We start from the raw sequence: 23,932 nt of genomic DNA, 5'->3' as shown, positions 1-23,932 counted from the left end.
TGTATTTGGAAGTTGGCTTAGATTAATTTAAGTTAAAAAATACGAACAAATTCCTAAATATATTTGTCAAATTGCCATTTTAGGGTATATCAGTTTTAAACTCATTTTCCCAAATAATCATGGATTATAATGTACCTCAAAGTAGAATTTATACGCACTTAGAAAAAAAAGTGTTTTAATCTTGAAAGACTTTTACTTTTGCATGTGAAGAAATAGTTTAAAAATTGTGAAAATACATCTGAGTGTGATATTTCATTATGATGAAACCAAATTCTCCACAGTGAGAGAATTAGGCATACTCATATTATCTATACCTTAAGATCTAACAGTTTTCTTTAAATCTTATACTCTCCCAAGAAATCTTTATAACTGTTGATCTTTAAGCTCTCTAAACTCTGACATTATAAATTTAAGGGGGAATTTTAAGCTTAGAAGTATTAAAGGTGAGATTAACTATCTGGAGAGCTGAACTACACACTTAATATAAACATGATTTTCCTGAATATGGACAGTCATTTCTAGCCTTCTTTAAAAAACTCTATCAGTCCCTTTAGACCCAAGAAAGAACGCATGCATGAAGAACTGGATCTGAAGAAACACAAACAGTGCTGTCAACAGATGAACTTCATAAATAATCAATATATTTCTATGAGTTTTTAATGTTACCACCATTTTTAATGTTTAGCTGTTATTATTACACATACAAAATGGGACATGACTTATTGCAAGAGGCATTTTATAAAGGGAAAGGCAGGCATGCTTAGTTTGCTTTGAAAAAAGATTAATCTAAGGAGCTCATTCTACTAAAGTTGTGAATATAAATACTGAATATGACAAAGGGTATCCTTTTAAACATAAAAATGATAATGTAACTGATAATATCACTTTCTTCAGGTACTCAGAAAGAGATGCTTTATAAGCTATCCTGACATCCTCTAAAGAAGTTTCTTAAACTTACTGTATTAATAGTAACTTGGTAAATCAGTATGGTCTGCAGAACTAGGGTTTCCATAATAAACCTGACCACTGTAATTCAAGACCAATGATTTTTCACTTTGTGAACGTCTTTCTTCCTCTACCTCAGGACACTGCTAAGATGAGCACATTGAATCAGAGAAGCTCAGAGAATACCATGTCCAAAATCAAGCTGAGTTTCTGGGAAGGGACTCATCAATTTCTTTTTGTGTCTCCAATATCAGTTCTATCTCCCCACGCCCTTTGCTTTTGTGGTGCAGAACTGACACTTCAGAAGCCTCAATTCTGCACCTTGACCAGAGGGTCAAAGGGCAAGTCAAATACCTTGTGAAAAGCCACAGGCCCTGGATCGCCAGGGAAGGCACGAAGACACAGGGCAGTGAGGAGTGTCGTAAGGGACATTTTGATCATTTCATGCATTTGTGGACATCCAGCTTTATGGCATGCGAAACACAACTGAGGGCAAAAACATACATCATTAATGATGCAAAACAGACCCCAAAGCAGAAGGAAAAAGAACAAGAAAACACAAGTGTGCAAGCCATACATAAGCAATGCAAATTTTAGATTATCAAGTCAGTAGACTGATAAATAACAGTACTAGGTTACAACCACGGTGGAATCACTATTATTAAATATGAAGCAGCATAGTGGAATGTAGCAGATAGTCAATACACATTAACCAAAGGGATAATACATTTTAAAGAAGCTGCCACAGTAGAAGTTTGCTTAGCTTTACAAAGTGCGTATGACCTTCACTTTATTGAACTGTGCTTTTACCTTCTCTTTCCTATCTGAATGGGGTTAGCAGCATAGCTTTGTTAAAACAGTGCATGGTACTGACTGTTAGTCAAGAGCAGAGCTAGTATGTTTCCGAATGGAAAATTTTTATGGAGATGACAATTTATGGTACTTAAGAAATAGGATCAGAGATTAAGTAAGCTACAAAAAAGCACAAATGTCTCTTATGTGAATGTTTGTTGATCACAGTAGGATCAATAGAAATTTTGATTATTACTATAAGTCTAAACTCTACATTGCATCATGGTAACAGCTCAGTAGCTCTGCTGTTTCCAGGTAAACAGCAGTAACGGGTGGGTATGTGACAGGAGGCACCTCATCAAATGTAAGCACACAGGCATACACACATACATACACACAGACAGAGCAAACTGAAGCTGCTTTATTAAGAAATAGCTATGTAAGTAAATCTAGTCTCATGCTTGGGTAGGGAAATTTGCTGGTTTTCCTTTTGGATCTCAACTTACAAGGAAATTCTTAAAGTGCCCAGGGATATACAAAAAACTGACTATGACTTGCTCTTCCTCCTTCATGTTCTTCTTGGCTTCAGCTGGCATATTAAAATAACTTCAGTTCAGTTCAATCACTCAGTCGTGTCCGACTCTTTGCAACCCCATGAATCACAGCACGCCAGGCCTCCCTGTCCATCACCAACTCCCGGAGTTCACTCAAACTCATGTCCATCGAGTCGGTGATGCCATCCAGCCATCTCATTCTCTGTCGTCCCCTTCTCCTCCTGCCCCCAATCCCTCCCAGCATCAGAGTCTTTTCCAGTGAGTCAACTCGTCGCATGAGGTGGTCAAAGTACTGGAGTTTCAGCTTTAGCATCAGTCCTTCCTTAGGACACCTTAAGCCATCAATTCCTGCACCTTTTCGGGCAGAGCCCTCTGCTTCGTCTACAGAAGGTCTACCAAACGCTAGCCTCTGTCCGATGAACCCACCCAGAATGCAGCAGAGGGGCCCCTGCGTTCCTCCATGTCTCTTCTAAACTCCGGTAAGTTGTTCAAGAGCCACGCAAGTCAGAGGTTAAAGCAAAGTGCTGAATTTCTTGCAAAGGACTAGTTTGCTCAGAGCCCAACTCTGGCAGGAAGCAACCAAAGAACAGACACCCCCCAGGAGTCAAACCAGAGTCAGCAAACAGACTGACCCATGAGGAAGGAAGGAGTTTCTGGAAAGAAAAGAGGAGAAGCTCCTTAGAATGGGGTTTCCTCACTCCAGTAGCCTCAGCTGATTTAAAGCAATGGGCCAGCTCCCTTGGCTGATTTTTTTGCCAGGAGGTGGGGCTACCCCTCCCAGTCCTAAAGGGAACATGACAAATAAGATGCTTCCAAGATAAAAAGTACATAGGTGACCTGGTCCATATTCCTGGATTGTATCTGGAGACCTTCAGCTCCTTAATTGTAAAATATCTTATTCGAAGTATGGCTCAGAAATAATGCTATCACTGTGTAGAGTTAAAAAAAAAAAGAATCACTAGAATCACTGAATATTTAATGAGAAGTCAGCCCAATTAAAAAAATGCTTCAGTGATACCTAGAACCATTACATCAGAACCTTTGGCAGCAGGTCTTGATTTTCAGTATTTTTTAAGTTCCCTGGGGGTAACAAGTGGAACTGTGTTAAACTTCTATCCTCTGATGGTAGTCAAATGCTCAGAAAAGATAAACTGAGTATCAATGTGTAAAGATACCCAAACAACTGGCATATGTCTAATGATTACTTTAATCTACGGTCACAAAAAAGGTAAAATGCATCAGTACTTCTGCTTCACATGTAAAACCACCATACAGCCATTCTCTAAATGTCTTGGTAAAGTGGATAAGAATCCCAAGAATTTCAGTTGGTTGCTACTGGCAAGATTTCACTAACATTTTCTAAGACTGGGGGTATCTAGGAGCCAATATAGCATAGTGATTAACGGCACATATTTGAAATATAAAAAGCCTGGATTTGAATATCTAAAATTTTTTCAATGTTGGTTTTTATTTATGAACAAATCAACATAAAAGTCCAGATGGCAGTGGGAGGAGCTGTGCTGCTGACCTGCTTACAAAGGAAGCATGTGGACAGTGGAGCAGGTGCAATCAGACTTCAGCCTGGAGACCCCTTCCTCCCATCCCCCTTAGGGTCTTCCTGACCTAAAGTCACTGGGCAAGCAAATTAACCTCCCTTTCTTTGGGATTCTTTATACAGTTGGATTATGGTAAAGATCCAAAGAAGATGTGTGGGAAATACTACTTGACCTGCCCTAGGAACGCAACCATCAGTAGTTACCATTATTAACCACTGTTTTGGAATTAAGGAATGGAGGATGGATGGAATGAAAAGGGGAGATTCCTGAAAGTAAAATCTTAAAGAGAAAAAAAAAAGGTCTTTGAGAGAGACTCTGCTTGAGCTTCATAACATGCTATAGGATCAAAGAAGTTTTCCATGACTAAGATCAAACGAGCAAATAAATACAAATGAGGCTTTCTCATGTAGAAAAATCCCACAGAGCTGCCTTTACCAGGCATGAGAATATGCTCCAAATCTTACCAATGAAACAATAATATCATTAACCATCTTCAATTCAGCTTCACAGAGCTTCAGGCTACAGCACCACCTCTTCCTTTAACCCGAAGGCCTGGCAATTTTTACTCTGACAGTTTTTCCTATATTAAGGTAACTACCCTCAGAACAGTCAACACGTCTGCTAACTTGAGCATAATAGTAAGAGAAATACTAAGGGTCTTGCTTTCAACCAATAAAAGAATTTTGTATCCATATGGAGTTTCAGTAATGATCATTCATGAAATTAAACAGAAAACATGTTGGCTGTTTCATAGCTGTCCAATTCTAAATTCATTTCATATTTCTTATTCCTTCTGCATCACAGAAGACCCTATTTCGAAAAACTGTCATCACTGCCATTTAATTAAGCAAGTTAAAGTTAGACACACAAATGAAGGCTGCCCTCTTATTTACATTTTCAGCGCTTAATGATCCTTTTATAGTTTCAGCAGTACCTTAGGAAAACAACATCATTTTTCATACTTAAGTACACATTTCATTTCCTGATCAACAGGTTCCAGGGTAAGCACTGTTCTTCAGTAAATAGTCAATGCAGACCAGAGTAAGAAAGAAGAATGTGTGAATTCTTCCCCCAACATTTCCACAGGTGATTTAAATGATTTATTTTAAGGTGTTTTTATAAATCGTTTCCCTAGCTATATCTAAAGTGACAACAGGAGAGAAGATTTTTTAAGTGAAAGACTGATTTTTATGAGAAATTAAACTACAATCAAGAAAGCTTCCAAGAGCTAAGTGGCAGTTTTAGGCTGAAATGTCCTGCTTTAAAAATAGAGTTTCAGATTTTTCAAAGGCTAAATTAGCAGGTGGAAAGCATGTGAGAATCTGCAAAATCACTGGGTCTCACTATGTCTATAGAATATCATTATTTTTGTGGCAGTCTCCTTTGTAGTTCATTCTTCTTGTTGATGAAAAATTATTTCTTAAGCAATTTCCATAGTGAAAAACCAAACGGCTGTATTTTGCCAATTTGAGGAAATATACAATGAAGGCAAAGTAAGAAAAATATTTATTCCTATCAGGCATATCTGAAGTAAACAATGATTTCAAATAATTCTACCATTATCCTTTCTTAAATTACGCAAGCATCATTCATTTAATAATCTACTATCTGTAATGACTGATCCATAAACTTGAGAAATGGAATATTTCCTGCTATCAGTAAACAAGGATGTCACAGTGACTGGCAACTGCAGCCACCACGGATGATGACCTGGTGAACCCTGGTGTATTCTCTTGAATACCTGCCATTTAGCAGTCATCAAACTGCAGCGACTCCTCACGGTGAGCTTTAAGGAAACTCAGGATGTGGAAACACATGATACTGGCCCCAGATAGGTGAGGCACTTATCAAACAAATTCAGTGAGCCCAGACTCTAGCATCTTCCCATACCTAGAAAAGCGCTAAATTCCTTAACTTGACATATCTGGTTTCTTTAAATTAACAGTAATCTTTTGATGTTCTTGACTGCCTGCCCTTTGTTGCAAAACTCCTATATATCTTAGCCCCTCCCCTCACCTCCTAGGAGCAACTTCCCATAGCTATCTGAGACTTTGTGTCCCAGGCTACAGTCTTCATTTTGCCCCAAATAATACTTAACTCCCAACTCTCACATTGTGCAATTTTTTTTTTCAACAAGCTTATAAGTTGTTCTCAGGCTTTTCATATAAATAGATCTACTCCATACTTGTCTTATGCCAGATTACATAAATATGGATTGGGGTAGGAGGCATATTTTTACAAGTTAACAGTGGGCCTTATTGGCGAAAACACCCTCAGAAGGAACACTGGCAGATTAAATCATTAAAAGCATTTAAGAAATATGCTTGATATATATCAAGCAATGACAAATGGGAAGGAGAAGATGTGGACAGGGTTTAGCAGAAGATGAAGAAAGACAAGGGAAATTATAAAAATCAAAATCCTGCACTCACAAGGTGGCCACCATAAAGAGGATGTTATTGCTGGTGGGAGTCCCTACTTTGTGGGGGTGGCTCGATTCGCTATGCCAGAGAGGCATGCTGGTTCTCACCTAGGTCTTAGCAGAACGCTATCTTTAGATCTCATTTTAATGAGATTATACCAATATTCACTTATGGCAGTGCATCTCAAAGTTTAATAACACTTATGAATCACATGGGATATCTTATTACAAGGCAGATTCTTATTCAGAGGTCTGGGTCGGGGTTCAAGGATCTGCATTTCTAATAAGCTCCCAGGCATCTGCCAAGTGGATCACACTTGAGGTTGCAGAGCCTCACAACTCCTTTCAGTATGGTTTTACACCACAGCTTGTTGGAGAGAACAGTAACTATCAGAGCAGTGATTCTCAACTCTACTTCTACAGTGGAATCAGCCAATGGAAGTGAAAAAAGTGCAAGTGTTAGTCATTCAGTTGTTTCCGACGCTTTGCAACCGCATGGACTGTAGCTTGCCAGGCTCCTCTGTCCATGGGATTCTCTGGGCAAGTACAGTGGAGTGGGTTGTCATTCCCTTCTCCAGGGGAATCTTCTCAACCCAGGGATCAACCAGGGGCTTCACAAAATTTGTATACCCAGGTCCCTTCAAGATCAAAACACTCAGAATTCCCAAGGTGACCCCAGGCATCTTATTTTCACTAATACTTCCCAGGTGATTCAAATGTGTAGGCTTTGAGGAGAACCACGAACATAAAAGTAGGGCCTCCAATGTTATGTAAGTAGCCCACACATAAGAGAATGCATTCTGGGAGGGTAAAGAGAAGTCAAAATTTAATCAAGTAACTACTGAAAATAGCCAGCCTTGTTTAGGAACCTATGCAACCTTGTGGAAGCCGGTCTCTTGTTCTGATCTTTGTTTGTAGTGAACTGAGACACACTATTCCCTTCATAAAAAGATCTATTTTAAAGATAAAAGGCAAGATCAATGCTGTGTCTGCAGGGTGCTCACCCCTGGAAGTGGTCTGGATGAAGGGAGGGGCAGCCCCTTGGAGGACTACCACCAACTTCCAGGAGGCCAGCGTTAAGGGTCCCTGTAAGTAGCTCTTCCATGACCAGACTACGAAACATGTTCCACAGGGTGTAGAGACTGAGAGCTCAGTCACGCCAACCAGTCTTGCTTCCCAGTCCTGTCACTTCCTAGCTGTGTGGCTTGGAAAGTTGGTGGATCTCTCTCTGTGCCAGCTGCCTTATTTGTAAAACATGGATAATCAATAGCTCCCGCTTCACAGTACTGTTGTGCAGTTTCTATGATTTAATACAGGGAAAATTCTTAGAATGGTGCCTTGCAGAGAGTAAACACTAAATATGTATTAAAAGCAGCCATGTAACACTTTGAGTATAAGCACTTGTCTCTTTTTCATATTATTAATTTCTTCACTGCTGTGTGGGCTTTCTCGAGTTGCAGGGATTACTCTGAAGTTGCAGTGCACGGGCTTTCTCATTGCAGTGGCTTCTTCTCTTGTTGCAGAGCATGGGCTCCAGGGCATTCAGCATTCAGTAGCTGTGGCATGTGGGCTCAGTAGTTGCAGCTCTCAGGCTCTAGAGCAGAGGCTCAATAGTTGTGGGCTTAACTGCTCTATAGCACATGGGATATTTCCAGACCTGGGATTGAACCCATGTCTCCTGCATTAGCAGGTGGATTCTTTACCACTGAGCCACCAGGGAAGCCCCCTGTAGTTATTATCACTACAAGCGATATTATGTTTTCAAGCCTCCCCAGAACGATCAGTTCTGAGAGGGAATGGCCACAGCAAGCAGTGAACCCAGAACTCTTAGCTAATACCTGATGGAAGTACACTGAGTTGCAGCCAAGCCTGGTGGATAAAAGATCCACTGTTCTCAGCAGGAGAACAGTTTCCAGGGTGTTTCCATTACTGGCTTTTGACTGGGGCTGCTGGATTAAGTGAGGCCCTAGCACTGGCACCTGCCTGCTTGTGGTGCTCCTGGATGGCTTTGCCTCTCTCGGCAGACTGGCGTGTAGACGTCCTCCCCCAGGGACTGGCCAGCTGCAAGAGCTGGATTCTTACTCCCCTGAACTTGGTGTCCATGCCAGGTCCAGGCTAGCACAGAGGAGCTATTCTGCACACTGCCATTTATCAAAAGCACTTTGAAGTGGTGATGATTATGGTCCTTACAAAGCAGTCTCCATCCCCCTGCTGATGCTGGACAATCTGCCCCTGTGTCCAGTCACCGGAGAGGAGTTGGGCATCGCAGCTAGGCCTGGGGGAACCTGCATTCTCAGCTGTTAAGGTCCACCATGGGCAGGGAGGTGGTAGGACCTTCTGGTGGGTCTGTACAAGAGGCACAGCCTAAAAACATCCTCTGGAACCCTGCACACTGTCAAGGGAGGGCCCCCACGATCAAATACCAGATGAAAAGTTTCCTTTTACGATCCTTACCAAGTCCTTCCTTCAGAGGAATACAGTCCCAAGCGCCCATCCTGAACTAGAAGTCAGAGCTAGCACTGGAAGTAAGGCATTTTTCTGTGAAGGTCTGACCCCTGCTTTGGGACCTTCAAGCTGATGTTCTGCTGGAAACTCTTCCAACTGGGGGATCTCAGTGGGCTGCAGGTAGGACAAGAAGGTGGGGGGAGTCAACTTGCTACTGCGGTCTCAGGAATCTAGCCCCACTGATGACCCATCCCTTCAGGGTCCTGGCCGGATCACCGTTATTTAGTGGAAGCCTGGATGTCATGAATCTGCTGTTCCAGGAAAGCAGGAGCTAACCGTGACCCGGCGTTTACTACATGGCCACCTGCGCTGAAAGCTTTTTACATGGGTTCTATTCTTCTTGTCTAACTAGCACAACCACACACTGCGAGATAGCAATACAGGTGCTGTTAGCATTGCTTTTACACAGAGAACACACACAAACCCAGGGAGGTATCCAAGGCAACCCTGCTGGGAGGTAGGAGAGCCAGGATTTATATCCAAACACAGTGAGTCTCCGGAGCCCACGCTTTCACCACCATGCTCAATGCCTTTATCTGTATATTGCTCTTGGGTTGAGATTTTTTTTTCTTTACAGGTTCTTATAGAGACGTGTGTGTGTGTGTGTGTGTGTGTGTGTGTGTGTGTGTGTGTGTGTGACAGAGACGTGTGTGTGTGTGTGTGTGTGTGTGTGTTTGAGACAGAGACGTGTGTGTGTGTGTGTTTGAGACCACCGTGTTTTGATGTTTTATTCTATCTAGAAAGGCCTGCTGAGTCTCTATTCTGGCTTCCAGATCCCCACAGATCCCCTTGACTTGGGTTGTCCATAGCAGTGTGAGTCTGCTGTTCAGGAATTGTTGGGCTGGCCAAAAGGTTAATTTGGTCAGTGAATTTGTTGTTCAATAAAGTTCTTGCTGAAAATGAAAACTGTGTCCTTTATTTTTATGTAAACCCCAATGAACTTTTTGACCACAACGAGATATATAACAAATCTTTTCAGATTCTCATTCAAAAACCCTGTGAGGATGATAAAGGCACCCTCCCTCTCAAAGGGATCTTGGGAACCCCGGGCTGCCCAGTCCTGAGGGTCCTACAACAGCCTGTCTTCCTTCCCCACCTCCTCCTTGGAAGGGGATGGGCTGGGCAGTGAGTGACACACTGCATTTCCTGTCTTGTCCTTCATACAACAAAGAACCAACAAGCATCTTACATGCCAATCCTGTTTCTTGCTCTGATCAAACACTACATTTGTCATTTTAAAGGCAAACCAGCGTGGGGTATCTAAAATAGTTACACTCCTAGAAACAAAGAATAGAATGGTGACTGCTGGGGGGCCAGGGGGAAGGGGAGATGGAGAGTTACTGTTCAATGTGTATAAAGTTTCAGTTATGCAAGATGAGCAAGTTCTAGAGTTCTGCTATGCAGAACAACATTGAACTATGGTTAATGTTACTGAGTTGTACACTTCAAAGTGAGTTAAGATCTCATGTTAAAGGTTCTTACCACAGCTATTTTTTTAAAAAATCCACACCTACAAATGATAAGATCACTCACTGGTATCTCTTAAAATTCAACTAAAAATACTGACAGCTATTCTATTTATTTAGTTATATAGAGTGAAACAGACAAATATGGCAATGAAAAATATTCTTTTTACCTACCTAAATACACATTTGAGAACTGATTTATATTGTAGTCAGGGGTCAGCTGTCTATTTTTCTTTTGACTGACATATAAAATGATCTACCTGCTCAAAAATAATTTTCTCAATTTTCAGTCAATGCCACACAATACAAGAAAAGATCAGGTATCAGTCATAAATCCTACTCATGATAATGTTCACTATGTATGAGGAGGGATATATCAATTAGCTTGACTGTGGCAATTATTTCACAATGTATATGCATATTGAAACATTGAACATTTTGCAGATTACACCTCAATGATGAGAAAAAGAGGAAAAAAAAGAAAACATGTCCAAAGTGCTAAGTGTCTACCTGGTAACTCAGTAAATGGTAATCATTACAGTTTAAAAAAATACCCATGACTGCTGAGAGCTAGATTTTCTTCTGCATAATTTCAGAATTCAGAATATCATTGACTCATTGAGGTCTGCATGTGTACTCTTGTCAAAACACACAAATCCTGAAGATATCCTTTTCAAGAGGTGGAAGGAAATTTATTATAAGCATATTAAAGTATGGCTTTGGAATGATGCCGTGTCCAAAAGCCAAAGTCATATGCCAGACATTCAGGAAGCCAAGCTTTCTGTTGGACATACTCTTGGGAATGCTGAAGGTACACATTACTCTAGGCTGCAATACAGATGGAAAAGAGAAGGTTTTCCAATGATTGTTATAAAATGTGTTCATCAGAGTTTAGGAGACAGGGATGCAATTGAATCAATAAACATCATCCCTAAATCTCATGCTTGGTTTTTTAAAACCTATTTGTTAAAAAGATCAAATCCTTTTCAATTAATCTCAGGAAAAATAGTGAGTGTAATACCTAGGGATAGCAGTGTCAGGAGAACCAGTACTGTTATTTCCATGGTTAAAGCCTCAAGTCAAGCAAAGGAGAGCATGCAGAGCACTGACAGAGTGGCCCACAGAGCCTGCTTCCCACAGATCAACTCCTTAGTGAAAATTCCCCCCAGTAATGATCAGAGAAGGGCTCACCCCACTGCTGCAGCACAGCTCCACCCCGGCATTTCTCCCAGATGGGGGTAAAGCAGCTGTGAGCAGACAGCACAAACAAGCAACGGTTGAGGTGTCCGAGGGGAGCCAGTACTTACCTCTGCGATCTTCAGCACTGCACTCCCATTCAGGTCAAAGGTTGGAGTGTAGGTTATGCAGAGTAAAACCTTTAACAGCCACCAAATAGGGGAGGAAGAAAAAGATAAGGGATTAGAATTCTAGAAATAAATTTCCATTTCGCATGCCACTTAGGCTGTCTTGTTTTATGATTGTTTTGCTCTTTATTTCATATGTTTGTTTCTATTCCACTCATTGCTCTCTAATTAGTGGTCACACATTGCCCAATAAAATAGAGACTAATAGAGTAAAGGCTGAAAACTTCTTCCCAAGGAAAGAACCATTCTAAGACTGGCCAGAGGCCTTCCTCAACAACTCCAGGAAGTCTGTCTAGCCTGATAAAGAAAATCAGGCTCAGTGCTAGGTCCTGAACATTAATTACCTAAATTGATTTTTTAGTGTAATTACTATTGTCCTTATTTTACTGGTAAGGAAACTGAAGCTCAGAACCATTAAATAAGCTGCCCAAAGTCACATAGGTACCAGCTGTCGAGCTGAATCTGAACCCAAGTAATCTGACTCCATGCCCTGCCGACTATGAAATACTGTCTCTATATCTTTCTAGACTCAAGCATCACTATATTTTTCTGTTCCTGTCACTTCTCAGATCCACATGGAATTAGACAGTCTTTTATGGGCACTCTCTTCTTTCTTGCTTTACCTCTCTCAGAACACTGCCCAGGGCTTATTTATTAGTCCCAACTTCCCCTTATTCTCTAGTTACATAGACAATGAGTTGATGACATTTACAAGATCTTTCAGGACCATCAAAAATTCCACTTTCTACTTGTAGAGCTATTAGGGAATAGATCAATAGAAGCTCAGGGCATTTAAAGAATTGCTGCTAATTTTGTAGATAAGAGGATAGCCTCTCCCCTGTCCATTTGGCTTCTGATGGAGCACATTATCTCGCTGGTGGCCCCAGATGAGAAATTGCTGGTGTCTGCTCCTCTATCCCCAAACCCTACAGCCACGTCTGGTCTGCAGCTCGGCTCGTCAGTGGCAGCCTCAGAGGACGTTTCTCATCTGGTTCTCCCTAACTCATGAAAGAGCAACAAGGCCTGGCATATTTGCCTAAATCAGGACATACTGCTCGTCAGCACATCAAAAAGCACAACTGTCCCATGGAACAAAGAACCTCTCCTAATCTCTCAGTCTCAGTTACTAGCCAGGCCAGCCCTAGGAAGTCACACCTTCAGAGAAAGCAAATAGGTATATAATTAAAGAAGGAAAAAGGGAATGCTTGCCAATTTTAGTCACAAGGTTAGATAACTTCACTGTGGGTCTGCTCCTCCATCTTTTGCTCCTTAAGGCACCTGATAGCCAAGAGTCGACTCCAGATAAAAAGCATCTGCAAGCCACGCTGGTTGAGAAAGAGGCATTGTGGGAAATACTACCCTGTGGCCTCATGGGAAAAGGCTTTCTTTTGTGTGATGACTATCTTTTGGGGGTCGGGCTCTGGTATGCAAGAAGAGATGAAAGCTGAGGACAGCAATGCCACCAGGTCCTAATTTGGCCTGGGGAGAGGCCATGTCTTCTGGTGTCTCTGTACACAATGGTTCCTCCATCTGACACCCTCCTATCCTCCGCTCCTCCCATGCTTGTTCCTTGCGTGGGTCATCTGTCGGCTTCTTTGCAGTCTCAGCTCAAATGTCACCTCCTCAGGCATGTGGCCCTCCCTGAACACACTCTCTGAAATGGCCTCTCGCACAGCGTCTTGTTTCACTTGCTTCAGAGCAAGCACCAGTTTCATAAATTACTGGTTATAATCTTTCCATCAGACTATAACATCCACTGGGCATCTGAAAGGTCCTCAAGGCTTTCTCATATGAGGCTTTCTTACTATGATTTTTGTTGCCTCGAATGGCTTCTCTTTCTTGAGATATTTCTTTTTTCTATGCCATGTTTCACGGCGGGTAAGTATGGGGTATGAGAGAGTGCCTGGTGGAAATGGTGGTCTGGGGAGGTAAACTGGCCCATCTGGGCTCTTGGCTTTTTAACTATTTACAATGGAATATTACTTAGACATAAAAAGAATGAAATAATGACATTTGCAAAATGGATGAACCTACAGCCTGTCATATTGAGTGAAGTAAGTCAGAGAAAGATAAATATATGATATCACTGATATGTAGAATCTAAAGAAATGGTACAAATGAATCTATTTACAAAATAGAAGCTGAGTCACAGATGTTGAAAATAAACTTGTGGTTACTGAGAAGAGAGAGGGGGAAGGGATATATTGGGAGACTGGGACTGACATATACACACTACTATATATAGAATAGATAATAAGGACCAACTGAATAACACAGGGAACTCTATTCAATATTCTGTAATGACTTACATGGGAACAGAATCTAAAAAATAGTGGATGCGGATATATAACTGACTCACTGTGCCATACAACAGACACTAACAACACTGTAAATCACTATACTCCAATAAAAAAAATTAATTAAGAAACAAAAAATAATGTTATTTATAGGACCAACAATCAACTTCCTGCCTTCCGTTGCTCTGTGCATTCAGACAAGGTGCACAAGGGTAGATCTGGAAAGAAGTTTTCAAAAATCAATCCAGTTTTCTGTGAGCAGGAGTTGCTTTTTACAACAGTGGCTGAAGGAAGTGGGAGCAGAGTCTTTGGTAAGATCTTCAGGAAGTTCACTGAGTTGGCATATTTGCTAATCAAGCTTATCAGGTGAACAAGGAGACTGGACTCTCTCTGCCACAGGGAAGCCAGCAAGCGTAGAGGGAGGCCCTTTGCAACAGTCCGAAGGAAGCTGAGGACCCCTGCACCCAGCCAAGGCTGACCCTGTTCAAACGATCTTTGAAAAAAGGCTCTTCACACCTAATGTCTGGCCACTAAAAACCAAAGACTCACTGAATTCTATGCAAAAACTAAAAGCAAGAAAAATAATGAAAGTGACGCACATTAAAGAAGCTGGCTTCTTAAGCTCATGCAGCCTGCTTTGCTGGAAGCAGAGCAGGTTTTAACTCCAGGGCTGATGGTGCCCCTGGCCCCCCATGACATCTAAAGACAAGACACGTAAAGAGCTCCAGCGTCTAGCAAGGATGATGCAGCAGACAGAAGTGACTTGTTGAAAATGCTATGTGGAGAAACCCAATGCCTGCAAGCACTAATTCACTGGATTCAAACACAGACCGGGTGTAGGAAATTTAGGGCAACAGCAAATTAATTTAAACTGTCTGCCTTCTACCGCATAATGAAAGGGTAAGTAGTTTAGATTCATATTCTGAGCACGTTGCCCTCAAGGCAAACAGGAGCACCTAAATATTGAGGGCAGTTCCGTTAAAAATACATCCCTCACAGGGTCATTAAAGCATATTGACTACATTATCACTGAACAGCAGGAACTTGAGTGATAGGTGGTGTCATGCAATCTAGCTTGCTGGTACTGCCTCCATAAAGAAGCCAAGGGGATGCAGAAAGTAGGCAGGGGAAAACCTTCCACAAAAAGGGAAAGATTCTTACAAAAGCTAATAAAAATCCGAATAATTAAAAAAACAATAATTGAATGGCTACTATGTACAAGAAACAATTCTTCAAATAAAAACGTACACAGAAACATTGGAGAAAAAAAGACTAGACTGGAAAGCTGATTTATTGCAAGCCCTGGGCACGAGTGATAAGAATCTGGAAATCCAGCCACATGAGGAACAGAGAGAGAAGTGGATTGACAATGATGACAAGTACAAGATCACAGGTATGCGCCTCTGATCAGGAAAACCCTGGATTAATTCTCTCCCAAGGGCACCTTATCATTAAGATTAAAGTTTTTCCATCAGGCTCATACTGCCTTGTGATTGTAATCATGACAGAGCAGGGGCTTTGATGTCAGGGTTATGTTTTAGTAACATGATTGTGGCATGTGATTTAATATTTAATTGCTGTGACTTTGCCTATGTCCTCGAGCTCTTTATCTTTAAAATTCCGATCCTACCTCAGAAGAATATTTAGAGGAAAAATTAATTAAATGACTTTTTATTAAAGAGTACATTCACTATATCTATCTCTAGGATGTTTCCTCATAGAGATTAATAAACAAGTCTCCATTTGATGGAACTCATGGCAGCCATTTCAATGTAAATTACATACATTTTAAGCAAAAAAAAAAAAAAAAAATCAGATCATCCACATTCAAAATCATAAATCTTTCCTACTATATATCACTGGCCCCATTCCTACGGTCCAAAGCCCTCACTGCCTGATCCAGCTCCACTTCCTCTCTCCTTCCTGTTTTCTGACTCAGGTCCCAAATCAATTCAAGGGATATTCACCAAGGTTCTAATTGCTGTGGGGTCACACATACAAAGCAAGCACCATTTTTACCATAAAAAACCCTCACAATCTATTGAGCAAATGAATGCTTGTACAACTATACTTCATGGCTGACTTAGTAAGTGCTACTGCAACCATGAGGTATATAATACTTTTGAAGGTTAGAAGACATCTCAGCTTCGGAGAACAGAATCACAGATGAGATAATGTGAGCAAAGCATGGATGCAGGAGAAAAAAGGGAGGGACAGATTTACCAAGCAAAGGAAATGGTGAGAATAAAGGAATGAGGTGTGAAGACAAGAGGCTGGAGATGATGCTAAGAAGGTTAGCAGGAACCTTATTACCCATCAACTTAAATGTCCCCATATTATTTTAGGGCTGGTCAGGGCAACAAACCACAACTAAAACTAGATGTACTGAGGGAAACTGGAAATCAGGGTGATAAAGCAGACAATATGACATAGATGAATTAAAGACAGATCCTAGTCATTCCAATGGCAATGAATTGACTGGAGTGCATTTGATGAAGAAGTATAGGGAATTTCCAAAAAGAAGGCAATGGTCACTCATATATGAAATCTGGATACCATCCAACCACTGTTCTGCGCACCGACTCTCTTCTAATTCTAGTCAATCTGGTTGAAATCTCTCATATTCCCCTATATTTCATAAAGCTTTATATTAGATACTAATAAAGTAACATGCTTTAGAGAAGATAAACCTTGTTCAAAAATCCATCACATAAAACATTACAGATGTGATCATCCCAGAATGGGTAGAAAGCACAAAAGGCTTATTCCACAGCATTTATCTGGAGAAGTTTAGATACACCACTTAAAATCTGCATGCCCTCTGCATCTCCCACTAATACAAGCTCCTTAGTAGTAAGGTCTAACTTTCTGATGCCCACCATGTTCACAGTGCCATGTAGGGCTCTGGGAGGTGTGGTGAGTTCCAGTCAATGCTCAGTCCCTCCTGTGCATTGTCCATAGGGGTAATGAAGCTCACAGAGTTTCAGCGGGACTTGCATCTGCGTGCCCAGTCATTACTGTAAAATGTGTCAGGAGTGTGCTAAGACAGCTTGGCAGCACAGAAGGAAACTGTTCTGAGAATCCAAACGTCAGATCCAGATGGTGAGACTGGCAAAATCCAGACGGTGTGACTGTGACAGCTTGTGCAACCACACAGGTGATAATACTAGAGTTTCAGATGACCTGGTTAGGGCAATGAGAATTTAGGGAGCCCCCACTCAGGATGTCCAGCTATTTGGCAGGACCTCCAGGCGGGACAGGGAAAATCACCTCTACAAACTAGAGGGCATCTCTGATGAGACTTATAGAACATCTGTCACTCTCTGCTCTGAGAAATGATTTTTTTTTTTTTTTTGCATTCAACATAGTAATTGGTAACATGTACCATTTCTGGGTCCAAGAGCTCATTTCTGTTAAAGTTGTATATGAGTCCTCTACAGGACCATTTCCAGGGGATGCGGGAGTAAAGAAATGATTCTTAAAGTTACTGGATAGCAACTGCATGCCACTTCACCTCTACCTTGGGCTGCATTACTTGGGCTGCCATTCTTTCATTACATAAATACTCACTGAGGTGTGATGCATTAATGGTCAGGTACAGTATTAGGTGTTGGGTGCACAGGAGTAAATTAAAAAAAGATATCTTGATGATCCCTGAGCTCCATAAAGCTAACACCTGGTTTTGAAGACAGTAACAAAATAAGGGATTACAATAAATTGTGAAGAGTGACTGGGAAAATACACCATTATTGTGAAAAGTGTTATCAGGGTCTAACAATATAGTACACTTGTAATGCTATACTCATCTTTAATGGAACTCTAAATTTAATATGTTGTAATCAACAACCTCAGATACACAGAAGATACCACCCTAATGGCAGAAAGCGAAGAGAAACTAAAGAGCCTCTTGATGAAGAAGAAAGAGGATAGTGAAAAAGCCGGCTTAAAATTCAGCACTCAAAAACTAAGATCATGGCCTCCAGTCCCATCACTTCATGGCAAACAGATGGGAAGCAAATGGAAATAGTGGCAGATTTTATTTTCTTGGGCTCCAAAATCACTGCTGACAATGACTGCAGCCATGAAATTAAAAGACACTTGCTCCTTGGAAGAAAAGCTATGACAAATCTAGACAATGTATTAAAAAGCAGAGATATCACTTTGCTGACAAAGGTTAGAATAGTCAAAGCTATAGTTTTTCCAGTAGTCATGTATGGTTGTGAGAGCTGGACCATAAAGAAGGCTGAGCACCAAAGAACTGATGCTTTTGAACTGTGGTGTTGGAGAAGACTCTGGAGAGTCCCTTGGACAGCAAGGAGATCCAATCAATCAATCCTAAAGGAAATCAGTCCTGGGTATTCATTGGAAGGACTGATGCTGAAGCTCCACTACTTTGGCCACCTGATGTGAAGAGCTGACTCATTGAAAAGGACTCTGATGCTGGGAAAGATTGAGGGCAAGAGGAAAAGAAAGCAACAGAGGATGAGATGGTTGGTTGGATGGCATCATCGACTCAATGGACATGAGTCTGAGCAAACTCCAGGAGATAGTAAAGGACAGGGGAGCCGGGCCATCCTGCAGTCCATGAGGTTGCAAAGAATCGGACATGACTTAGCAACTGAACAACAACAACGCATATAATTAAGGAATGAAAAACACAGGGAGGAAGACAAGGAGACCATCAAGAAGTGAGTTTATTTAGGAGAGTCAACCTACCCTAAGGCACACCAGGAACAGGGAGGCATGCTGAATGAACAAGGAGTCTTCTTTCCCTCTTTCTTAAGCCATTAAAATATACATAAGTGCTTAATTTATACATATATACTTTGAGGTGATGGTAGTTTCACTTTTCCAAATATCAGATGTTATTTATAAGTCAAACCAAGTAACCTACTGTAGCTCAAAAAAGTAACTCAGAATTTGAGTGCAGCCGATAGAGGCCTTATCCTTCTCTTGCTTGGAGAGAACTCTGGAAACCCTTGATTCCAGGCACATTTCTAACACATTTCTAACACCAGTTCTGGCTGAAAATTTAGCTGTGTTACTTCATGTACATTGCCTTCTGGACTCGCATGTATATTGGCTTGAAAATTCATATACTTAGCAGCAGCAGCAGCAAACATATTTGCATAATTCCTTTTCTTGAGAAACAGCCCAGTTCTTTTTTTTACTCTGTCAAATTCAGCAAAAACAAAGGTGGAAAATTCAGTGACAAGGACAGGAATACTGACATCAAATGCCTTTCTCTTGGGTGCAGGGCTTGTCCACCTCCTAGGAATGTAGCCAGATGCTAGAAGTGTACCCCAGCCATGAACAGAAACAGATTATTTCCCCTCATGGTCCACCTACAAACAACAAAGCAGGCTCAGTCTTCTGCAGACAGCAGAAGGCAGAATACACATCTTTAGAGTGAGCGGGGTCAGGTACCATAAGAGTCAACAGAGAATTTTAGAGGACATCTTATTATCATCTAAATTTAAAATGTGGATGCCAAAGATATACATTTTCTTTTCGTATCTTGATCAAGTTGCTCACCCTCAGCACTATTGACATTTTGGGACTGTCCTGTGTATTGGTGGCTGTTTAGCAGCATCACTGGCCCTCACTCTCTAGATGGCAGTGACTCCCTAATTGTGACAACCAAAAATGTCTCCAGACATGGTCAAATATTCCCTAGGAGCCAAAATGTTCCCCTGTTGAGAACCACTCTTAGGTCACTGATACCCACACCTTGTGGATACAACTGAGAATTCCTACATCACTCTGGTCCAAAAGCCTCAGCTCTAGAATGCAGAACTTTCAGAGAGGACCTAGGGTGAGCCACTAAGCCTTCACTGGGCTTCACAGATCCTGGATTGAAGGGAACAATGGAAGAGATGAGCCATGACCCCAATCTTTTTTTTTTTTTCACTTTTCTAAGGGTTTAAGAAAGTTGAACACAGAAGAATCGATGCTTTTGAACTGTGGTGTTGGAGAAGACTCTTGAGAGTCCCTTGGACTGCAAGGAGATCCAACCAGTCCATCCTAAAGGAGATCAGTCCTGGGTATTCATTGGAAGGACTGATGTTGAAGCTGAAACTCCAATACTTTGGCCACCTGATGCTAAGAGCTAACTCATTGGAAAAGACCCTGATGCTGGGAAAGATCGAAGGCAAGGGGAGAAGGGGACGACAGAAGATAAGATGGTTGGATGGCATCACTATGGACATGGGTTTGGGTGGACTCCGTGAGTTGGTGATGGTCAGGGAGGCCTGGTGTGCTGCAGTTCATGGGGTTGCAAAGAGTCGGACACGACTGAGAGACTGAACTGAACTGAAAGGGTTTTATCTTCATATATATACATATCTTTTAATTGAAGTGTAGCTGACTTACAATGCTTCAGGTGCACAGCAACCCCAATCTTTATTTTGATCCAAAGACAATGAATCAAATTATTTTAGTGTGTGGAAATTCTACCACTTACAACTTAAATTGATTTTTGGGGTTGGCCAAAAAGTTCATTTGGGTTTTTCTGCACCAACTTATGGAAAATCCTGAATGAACATTTTGGCCAACCCTTTAGGCTGAGGTGGCAGGTAATTACAAAAATCACTTTCTGGCTCAATTTACCCCAATTCTGGCAAACAGCTATTCTGAGAGTTTTTGTCTTTTTTTAGTCAATGGATTTTTCTAGAGCTCATGACTTCCCAGTTTGGAAAATACTGCAAAATACTAATTGGTTTATGATCAATCTTGGGTTCTTTTTGGTCTTTATTTGTTGCCACAAGTTTAATATTCATTATATACATCAGATGGGCCCTTTGCACCTAATTCTAGGACATACTATACCAGTGATATCCACATGTAAATATTAAATTATGATGAACTTAGCTAATTTGCTTGAACAAATAATCAAACCGTTCTTATTCTTCTCTTCTCTTCTAAACTCTCTTCCTTGGCAAACACATAACTCTTAGCATGCTCCTTGAAAGGAAAGCTATGACAAACCTAGACAGTGTATTAAAAAGCAGAGACATCACTTTGATGTCAAAGTTATGGTTTTTCCAGTATTCATGTATGGATGTGAGAGTTGGACTGTAAAGAAAGCTGAGCACGAAAGAACTGGTGCTTTCAAACTGTGTTGCTGGAGGAGACTCTTGAGAGTCCTTTGGTCAGCAAGGAGAGATCAAAGCAGTCAATCCTAAAGGAAATCAACCCTGAATATTCATTAGAAGGACTGCTGCTGAATCTTTAATACTGCGGCCACCGGATGTGAAGAGCTGACTCATTGGAAAAGACCCTGAGGCTGGGAAAGATAGAAGACAAAAGTAGAGGGCAGCAGAGGATGAGATAGGTAGACAGTATCACTGACTCAAATGACATGAATTTGAGCAAACTCCTGGAGATAGTTAAGGACAGGGAAGCCTGGAGTGCCCTGGGTTGCAAAGAGTCAGACATGACTTAGCAACTGAACAACAGAAGTCTCACAAATGTATTTTTAGAGCCAAGATTTCTCCCAAGTTTCAAACCTTAACTTCAGCTTGTAAGCATCAGCAATGAATATATGTAATTTCACGAAAATTACATCAAACACACTAAGCCTCTAATATGGTAAACAGCTAACACTTCTTCCTGCTCTGAAATTCTTAATTATGCCACCATTAAAATTATCTGTGAGGGGATAAATATAGCCATGTGGGAAATGCTTATAATCTAAAGTGAAAAGCAAGAAATAAAATCCTACATACACAATGAATATAACTGTAAACACATAAACAGATATGATTAGAAGTGAATATACAAAAGTCAGTCACAGTGATGAGATCTACACTGAATGTTTTCTATTTTGGAAAGCCTGTAAGGTGAAACTCCTTGTATTTATTCTTTTAAAATATTACAATTAATCTCCAAAATATACAAGCAGCTCCTGCAGCTCAATTCCAGAAAACTAAGTGACCCAATCAAAAAATGGGCCAAAGAACTAAACAGACATTTCTCCAAAGACGACATAAAGATGGCTAACAAACACATGAAAAAATGCTCAACATCCCTCATAATCAGAGAAATGCAAATCAAAACCACAATGAGATACCATTTTACACCAGTCAGAATGGCTGCTATCCAAAAGTCTACATGCAATAAATGCTGGAGAGGGTGTGGAGAAAAGGGAACCCTCTTACACTGTTGGTGGGAATGCACACTAGTACAGCCACTATGGAGAACAGTGTGGAGATTCCTCAAAAAACTGGAAATAGAACTGCCATATGATCCAGCAATCGCACTCCTGGGCATACACACCGAGGAAACCAGAATTGAAAGAGACACATGTACTCCAATGTTCATTGCAGCACTGTTTATAATAGTCAGGACATGGAAGCAACCTAGATGTCCATCTGCAGACGAATGGATAAGAAAGCTTTGGTACATATACACAATGGAGTATTTTTCAGCCATCAAAAAGAATGCATTTGAATCAGTTTTAATGAGGTGGATGAAATTGGAGCCAATTATACAGAGTGAAGTAAGCCAGAAAGAAAAACATCAATACAGTATACTAACGCATATATATGGAATTTAGAAAGATGGTAACCTGAACCCTGTATATGAGACTGCAAAAGAGACATAGGCATATAGAACAGTCTTTGGGACTCTGTGGGAGAGGGTGAAGGTGGGATGATTGGGGAGAATGGCATTGTAGCATGTATATTATCATAAGTGACCAGTCCAGGTTCGACGCATGATACAGGATGCTTGGGGCTGATGCACGGGGATGACATGGAGGGAGGATACGGGGAGGAGGGAGGTGGGAGGGGGGTTCGGGAGGGAGAGCACATGTACACCTGGGGCGGATTCATGTCAATGTATGGCAAAACCAACCAATATATTAATGTAAGGTAATTTGCCTCCAATAAAATAAATTAAAATAAAATAAAATAAAATATTACAATTCTTTGATACCAGACAATATGAACTTACCATCTCTTTCCTAAGTTAGCTCCTTAAAACCTATCATTCGGCCAGAAACTTAGGCTCCCAGTCTTGTAATCATCTTGGATTCTCCCCTTTTCACCAACTCACCAGCTACACCACTGACAGTCACCAGGTACTGTACCACCTCACTAGTGCCTCTGACTTGGCTCTGCCTATTCTCCGAGCATCCTGCAAAATCCCTTCCCCTTGCCCCCACCTTCAATATCTAACACCTCTGAACTTGTCAATCTCCTGTTTACTCTGAATACTCTCCAATCTCTATGGACTACCAGCTGCTTACTCTAACCAGGCCTTCTAGAATCTGCTTCAACCTCCTTTTCAAACTCATCCACCACTATTCCTCACCCAGTTTCCACCCTGTGTTTTTCCATCTCCAAGACTTCAAGAATGCCTACTCTCCCAATATAACTGATAGGAATTCCAAGCACCTTTCAAAGTTCAAATCAAATAGTATCCCTTCTTTGAAATGCTGATCTGTTCAGCTGAATATGGGTTCTCATTCTGAATTTTCCCGTTGAACTTTTCTTCTGCTATAATACACACATGGAATTCTCCAGGCAAGAATACTGGAGTGGGTTGCCATTTCCTACTCCAGGGGCTCTTCCCGACCCAGGGATCAAACCTGGGTCTCCCACACTGCAGGCAGATTCTTTACTGTCTAAGCCAAAAGGGAAGCCCACGTAACACACACAACTATCTTGAATTATGGCAACTGTGTACATCTTTATCTTTTTTCTATTAGATTTATAAATCCTTGTGTTGGTTTTGCTTTTGGTTCTATAAGGTTTTATATACTGTTGGTAATGAAAATATATTCACAGTGAAATAAATTAAAAAATCCATTTAACTATTTTTTTTAGTTTAACTGTAACAAATTTATTTTGACCTAATTCCAAAGCTAGACTTTTAAGAAGCGAATTTCATGAGTGTGTTTCAGATAACACATTTACACCTCCTTTTCTCTTTTCCTCTAAGAGTCTCCACAGAAAGGGCGCCTCATCTCAGATCGCCTGTCCATGTACATATGAGGCTTTTGATAATTTTATACTCAAGACTTACAG

The 23,932-nt window shown here is 41.0% G+C and overlaps 1 protein-coding gene across 4 annotated transcripts in view; it reads right to left on the bottom strand.

The window, feature by feature from the left end:
* Positions 1-23,932, bottom strand: part of ARFGEF3 (ARFGEF family member 3) — a 183,119-nt gene that overhangs the window by 96,301 nt on the left and 62,886 nt on the right. For 2 of the 4 annotated variants that reach the window (XM_088840780.1, XM_088840781.1), the window contains exons 5-6: positions 11,548-11,616; positions 1,300-1,431 (exon numbers count right to left, since the gene is read on the bottom strand). In XM_088840780.1, the coding sequence (XP_088696906.1) occupies positions 1,300-1,431; positions 11,548-11,616 (201 nt within the window). The remainder of the gene's footprint in view (positions 1-1,299; positions 1,432-11,547; positions 11,617-23,932) is intronic. The other 2 variants (XM_055433723.2, XM_088840782.1) reach the window with 1 other exon arrangement.

This window comes from Moschus berezovskii, chromosome 10 (genome assembly GCF_049115385.1).
Source record: "Moschus berezovskii isolate FMDL1 chromosome 10, NW_MosBer_1.0, whole genome shotgun sequence".
NCBI classification, from domain to species: Eukaryota; Metazoa; Chordata; class Mammalia; order Artiodactyla; family Moschidae; genus Moschus; species Moschus berezovskii.
The sequence above is the reverse complement of the archived record's forward strand: the minus strand, read 5'-3'. Positions and strand labels throughout refer to the sequence as shown.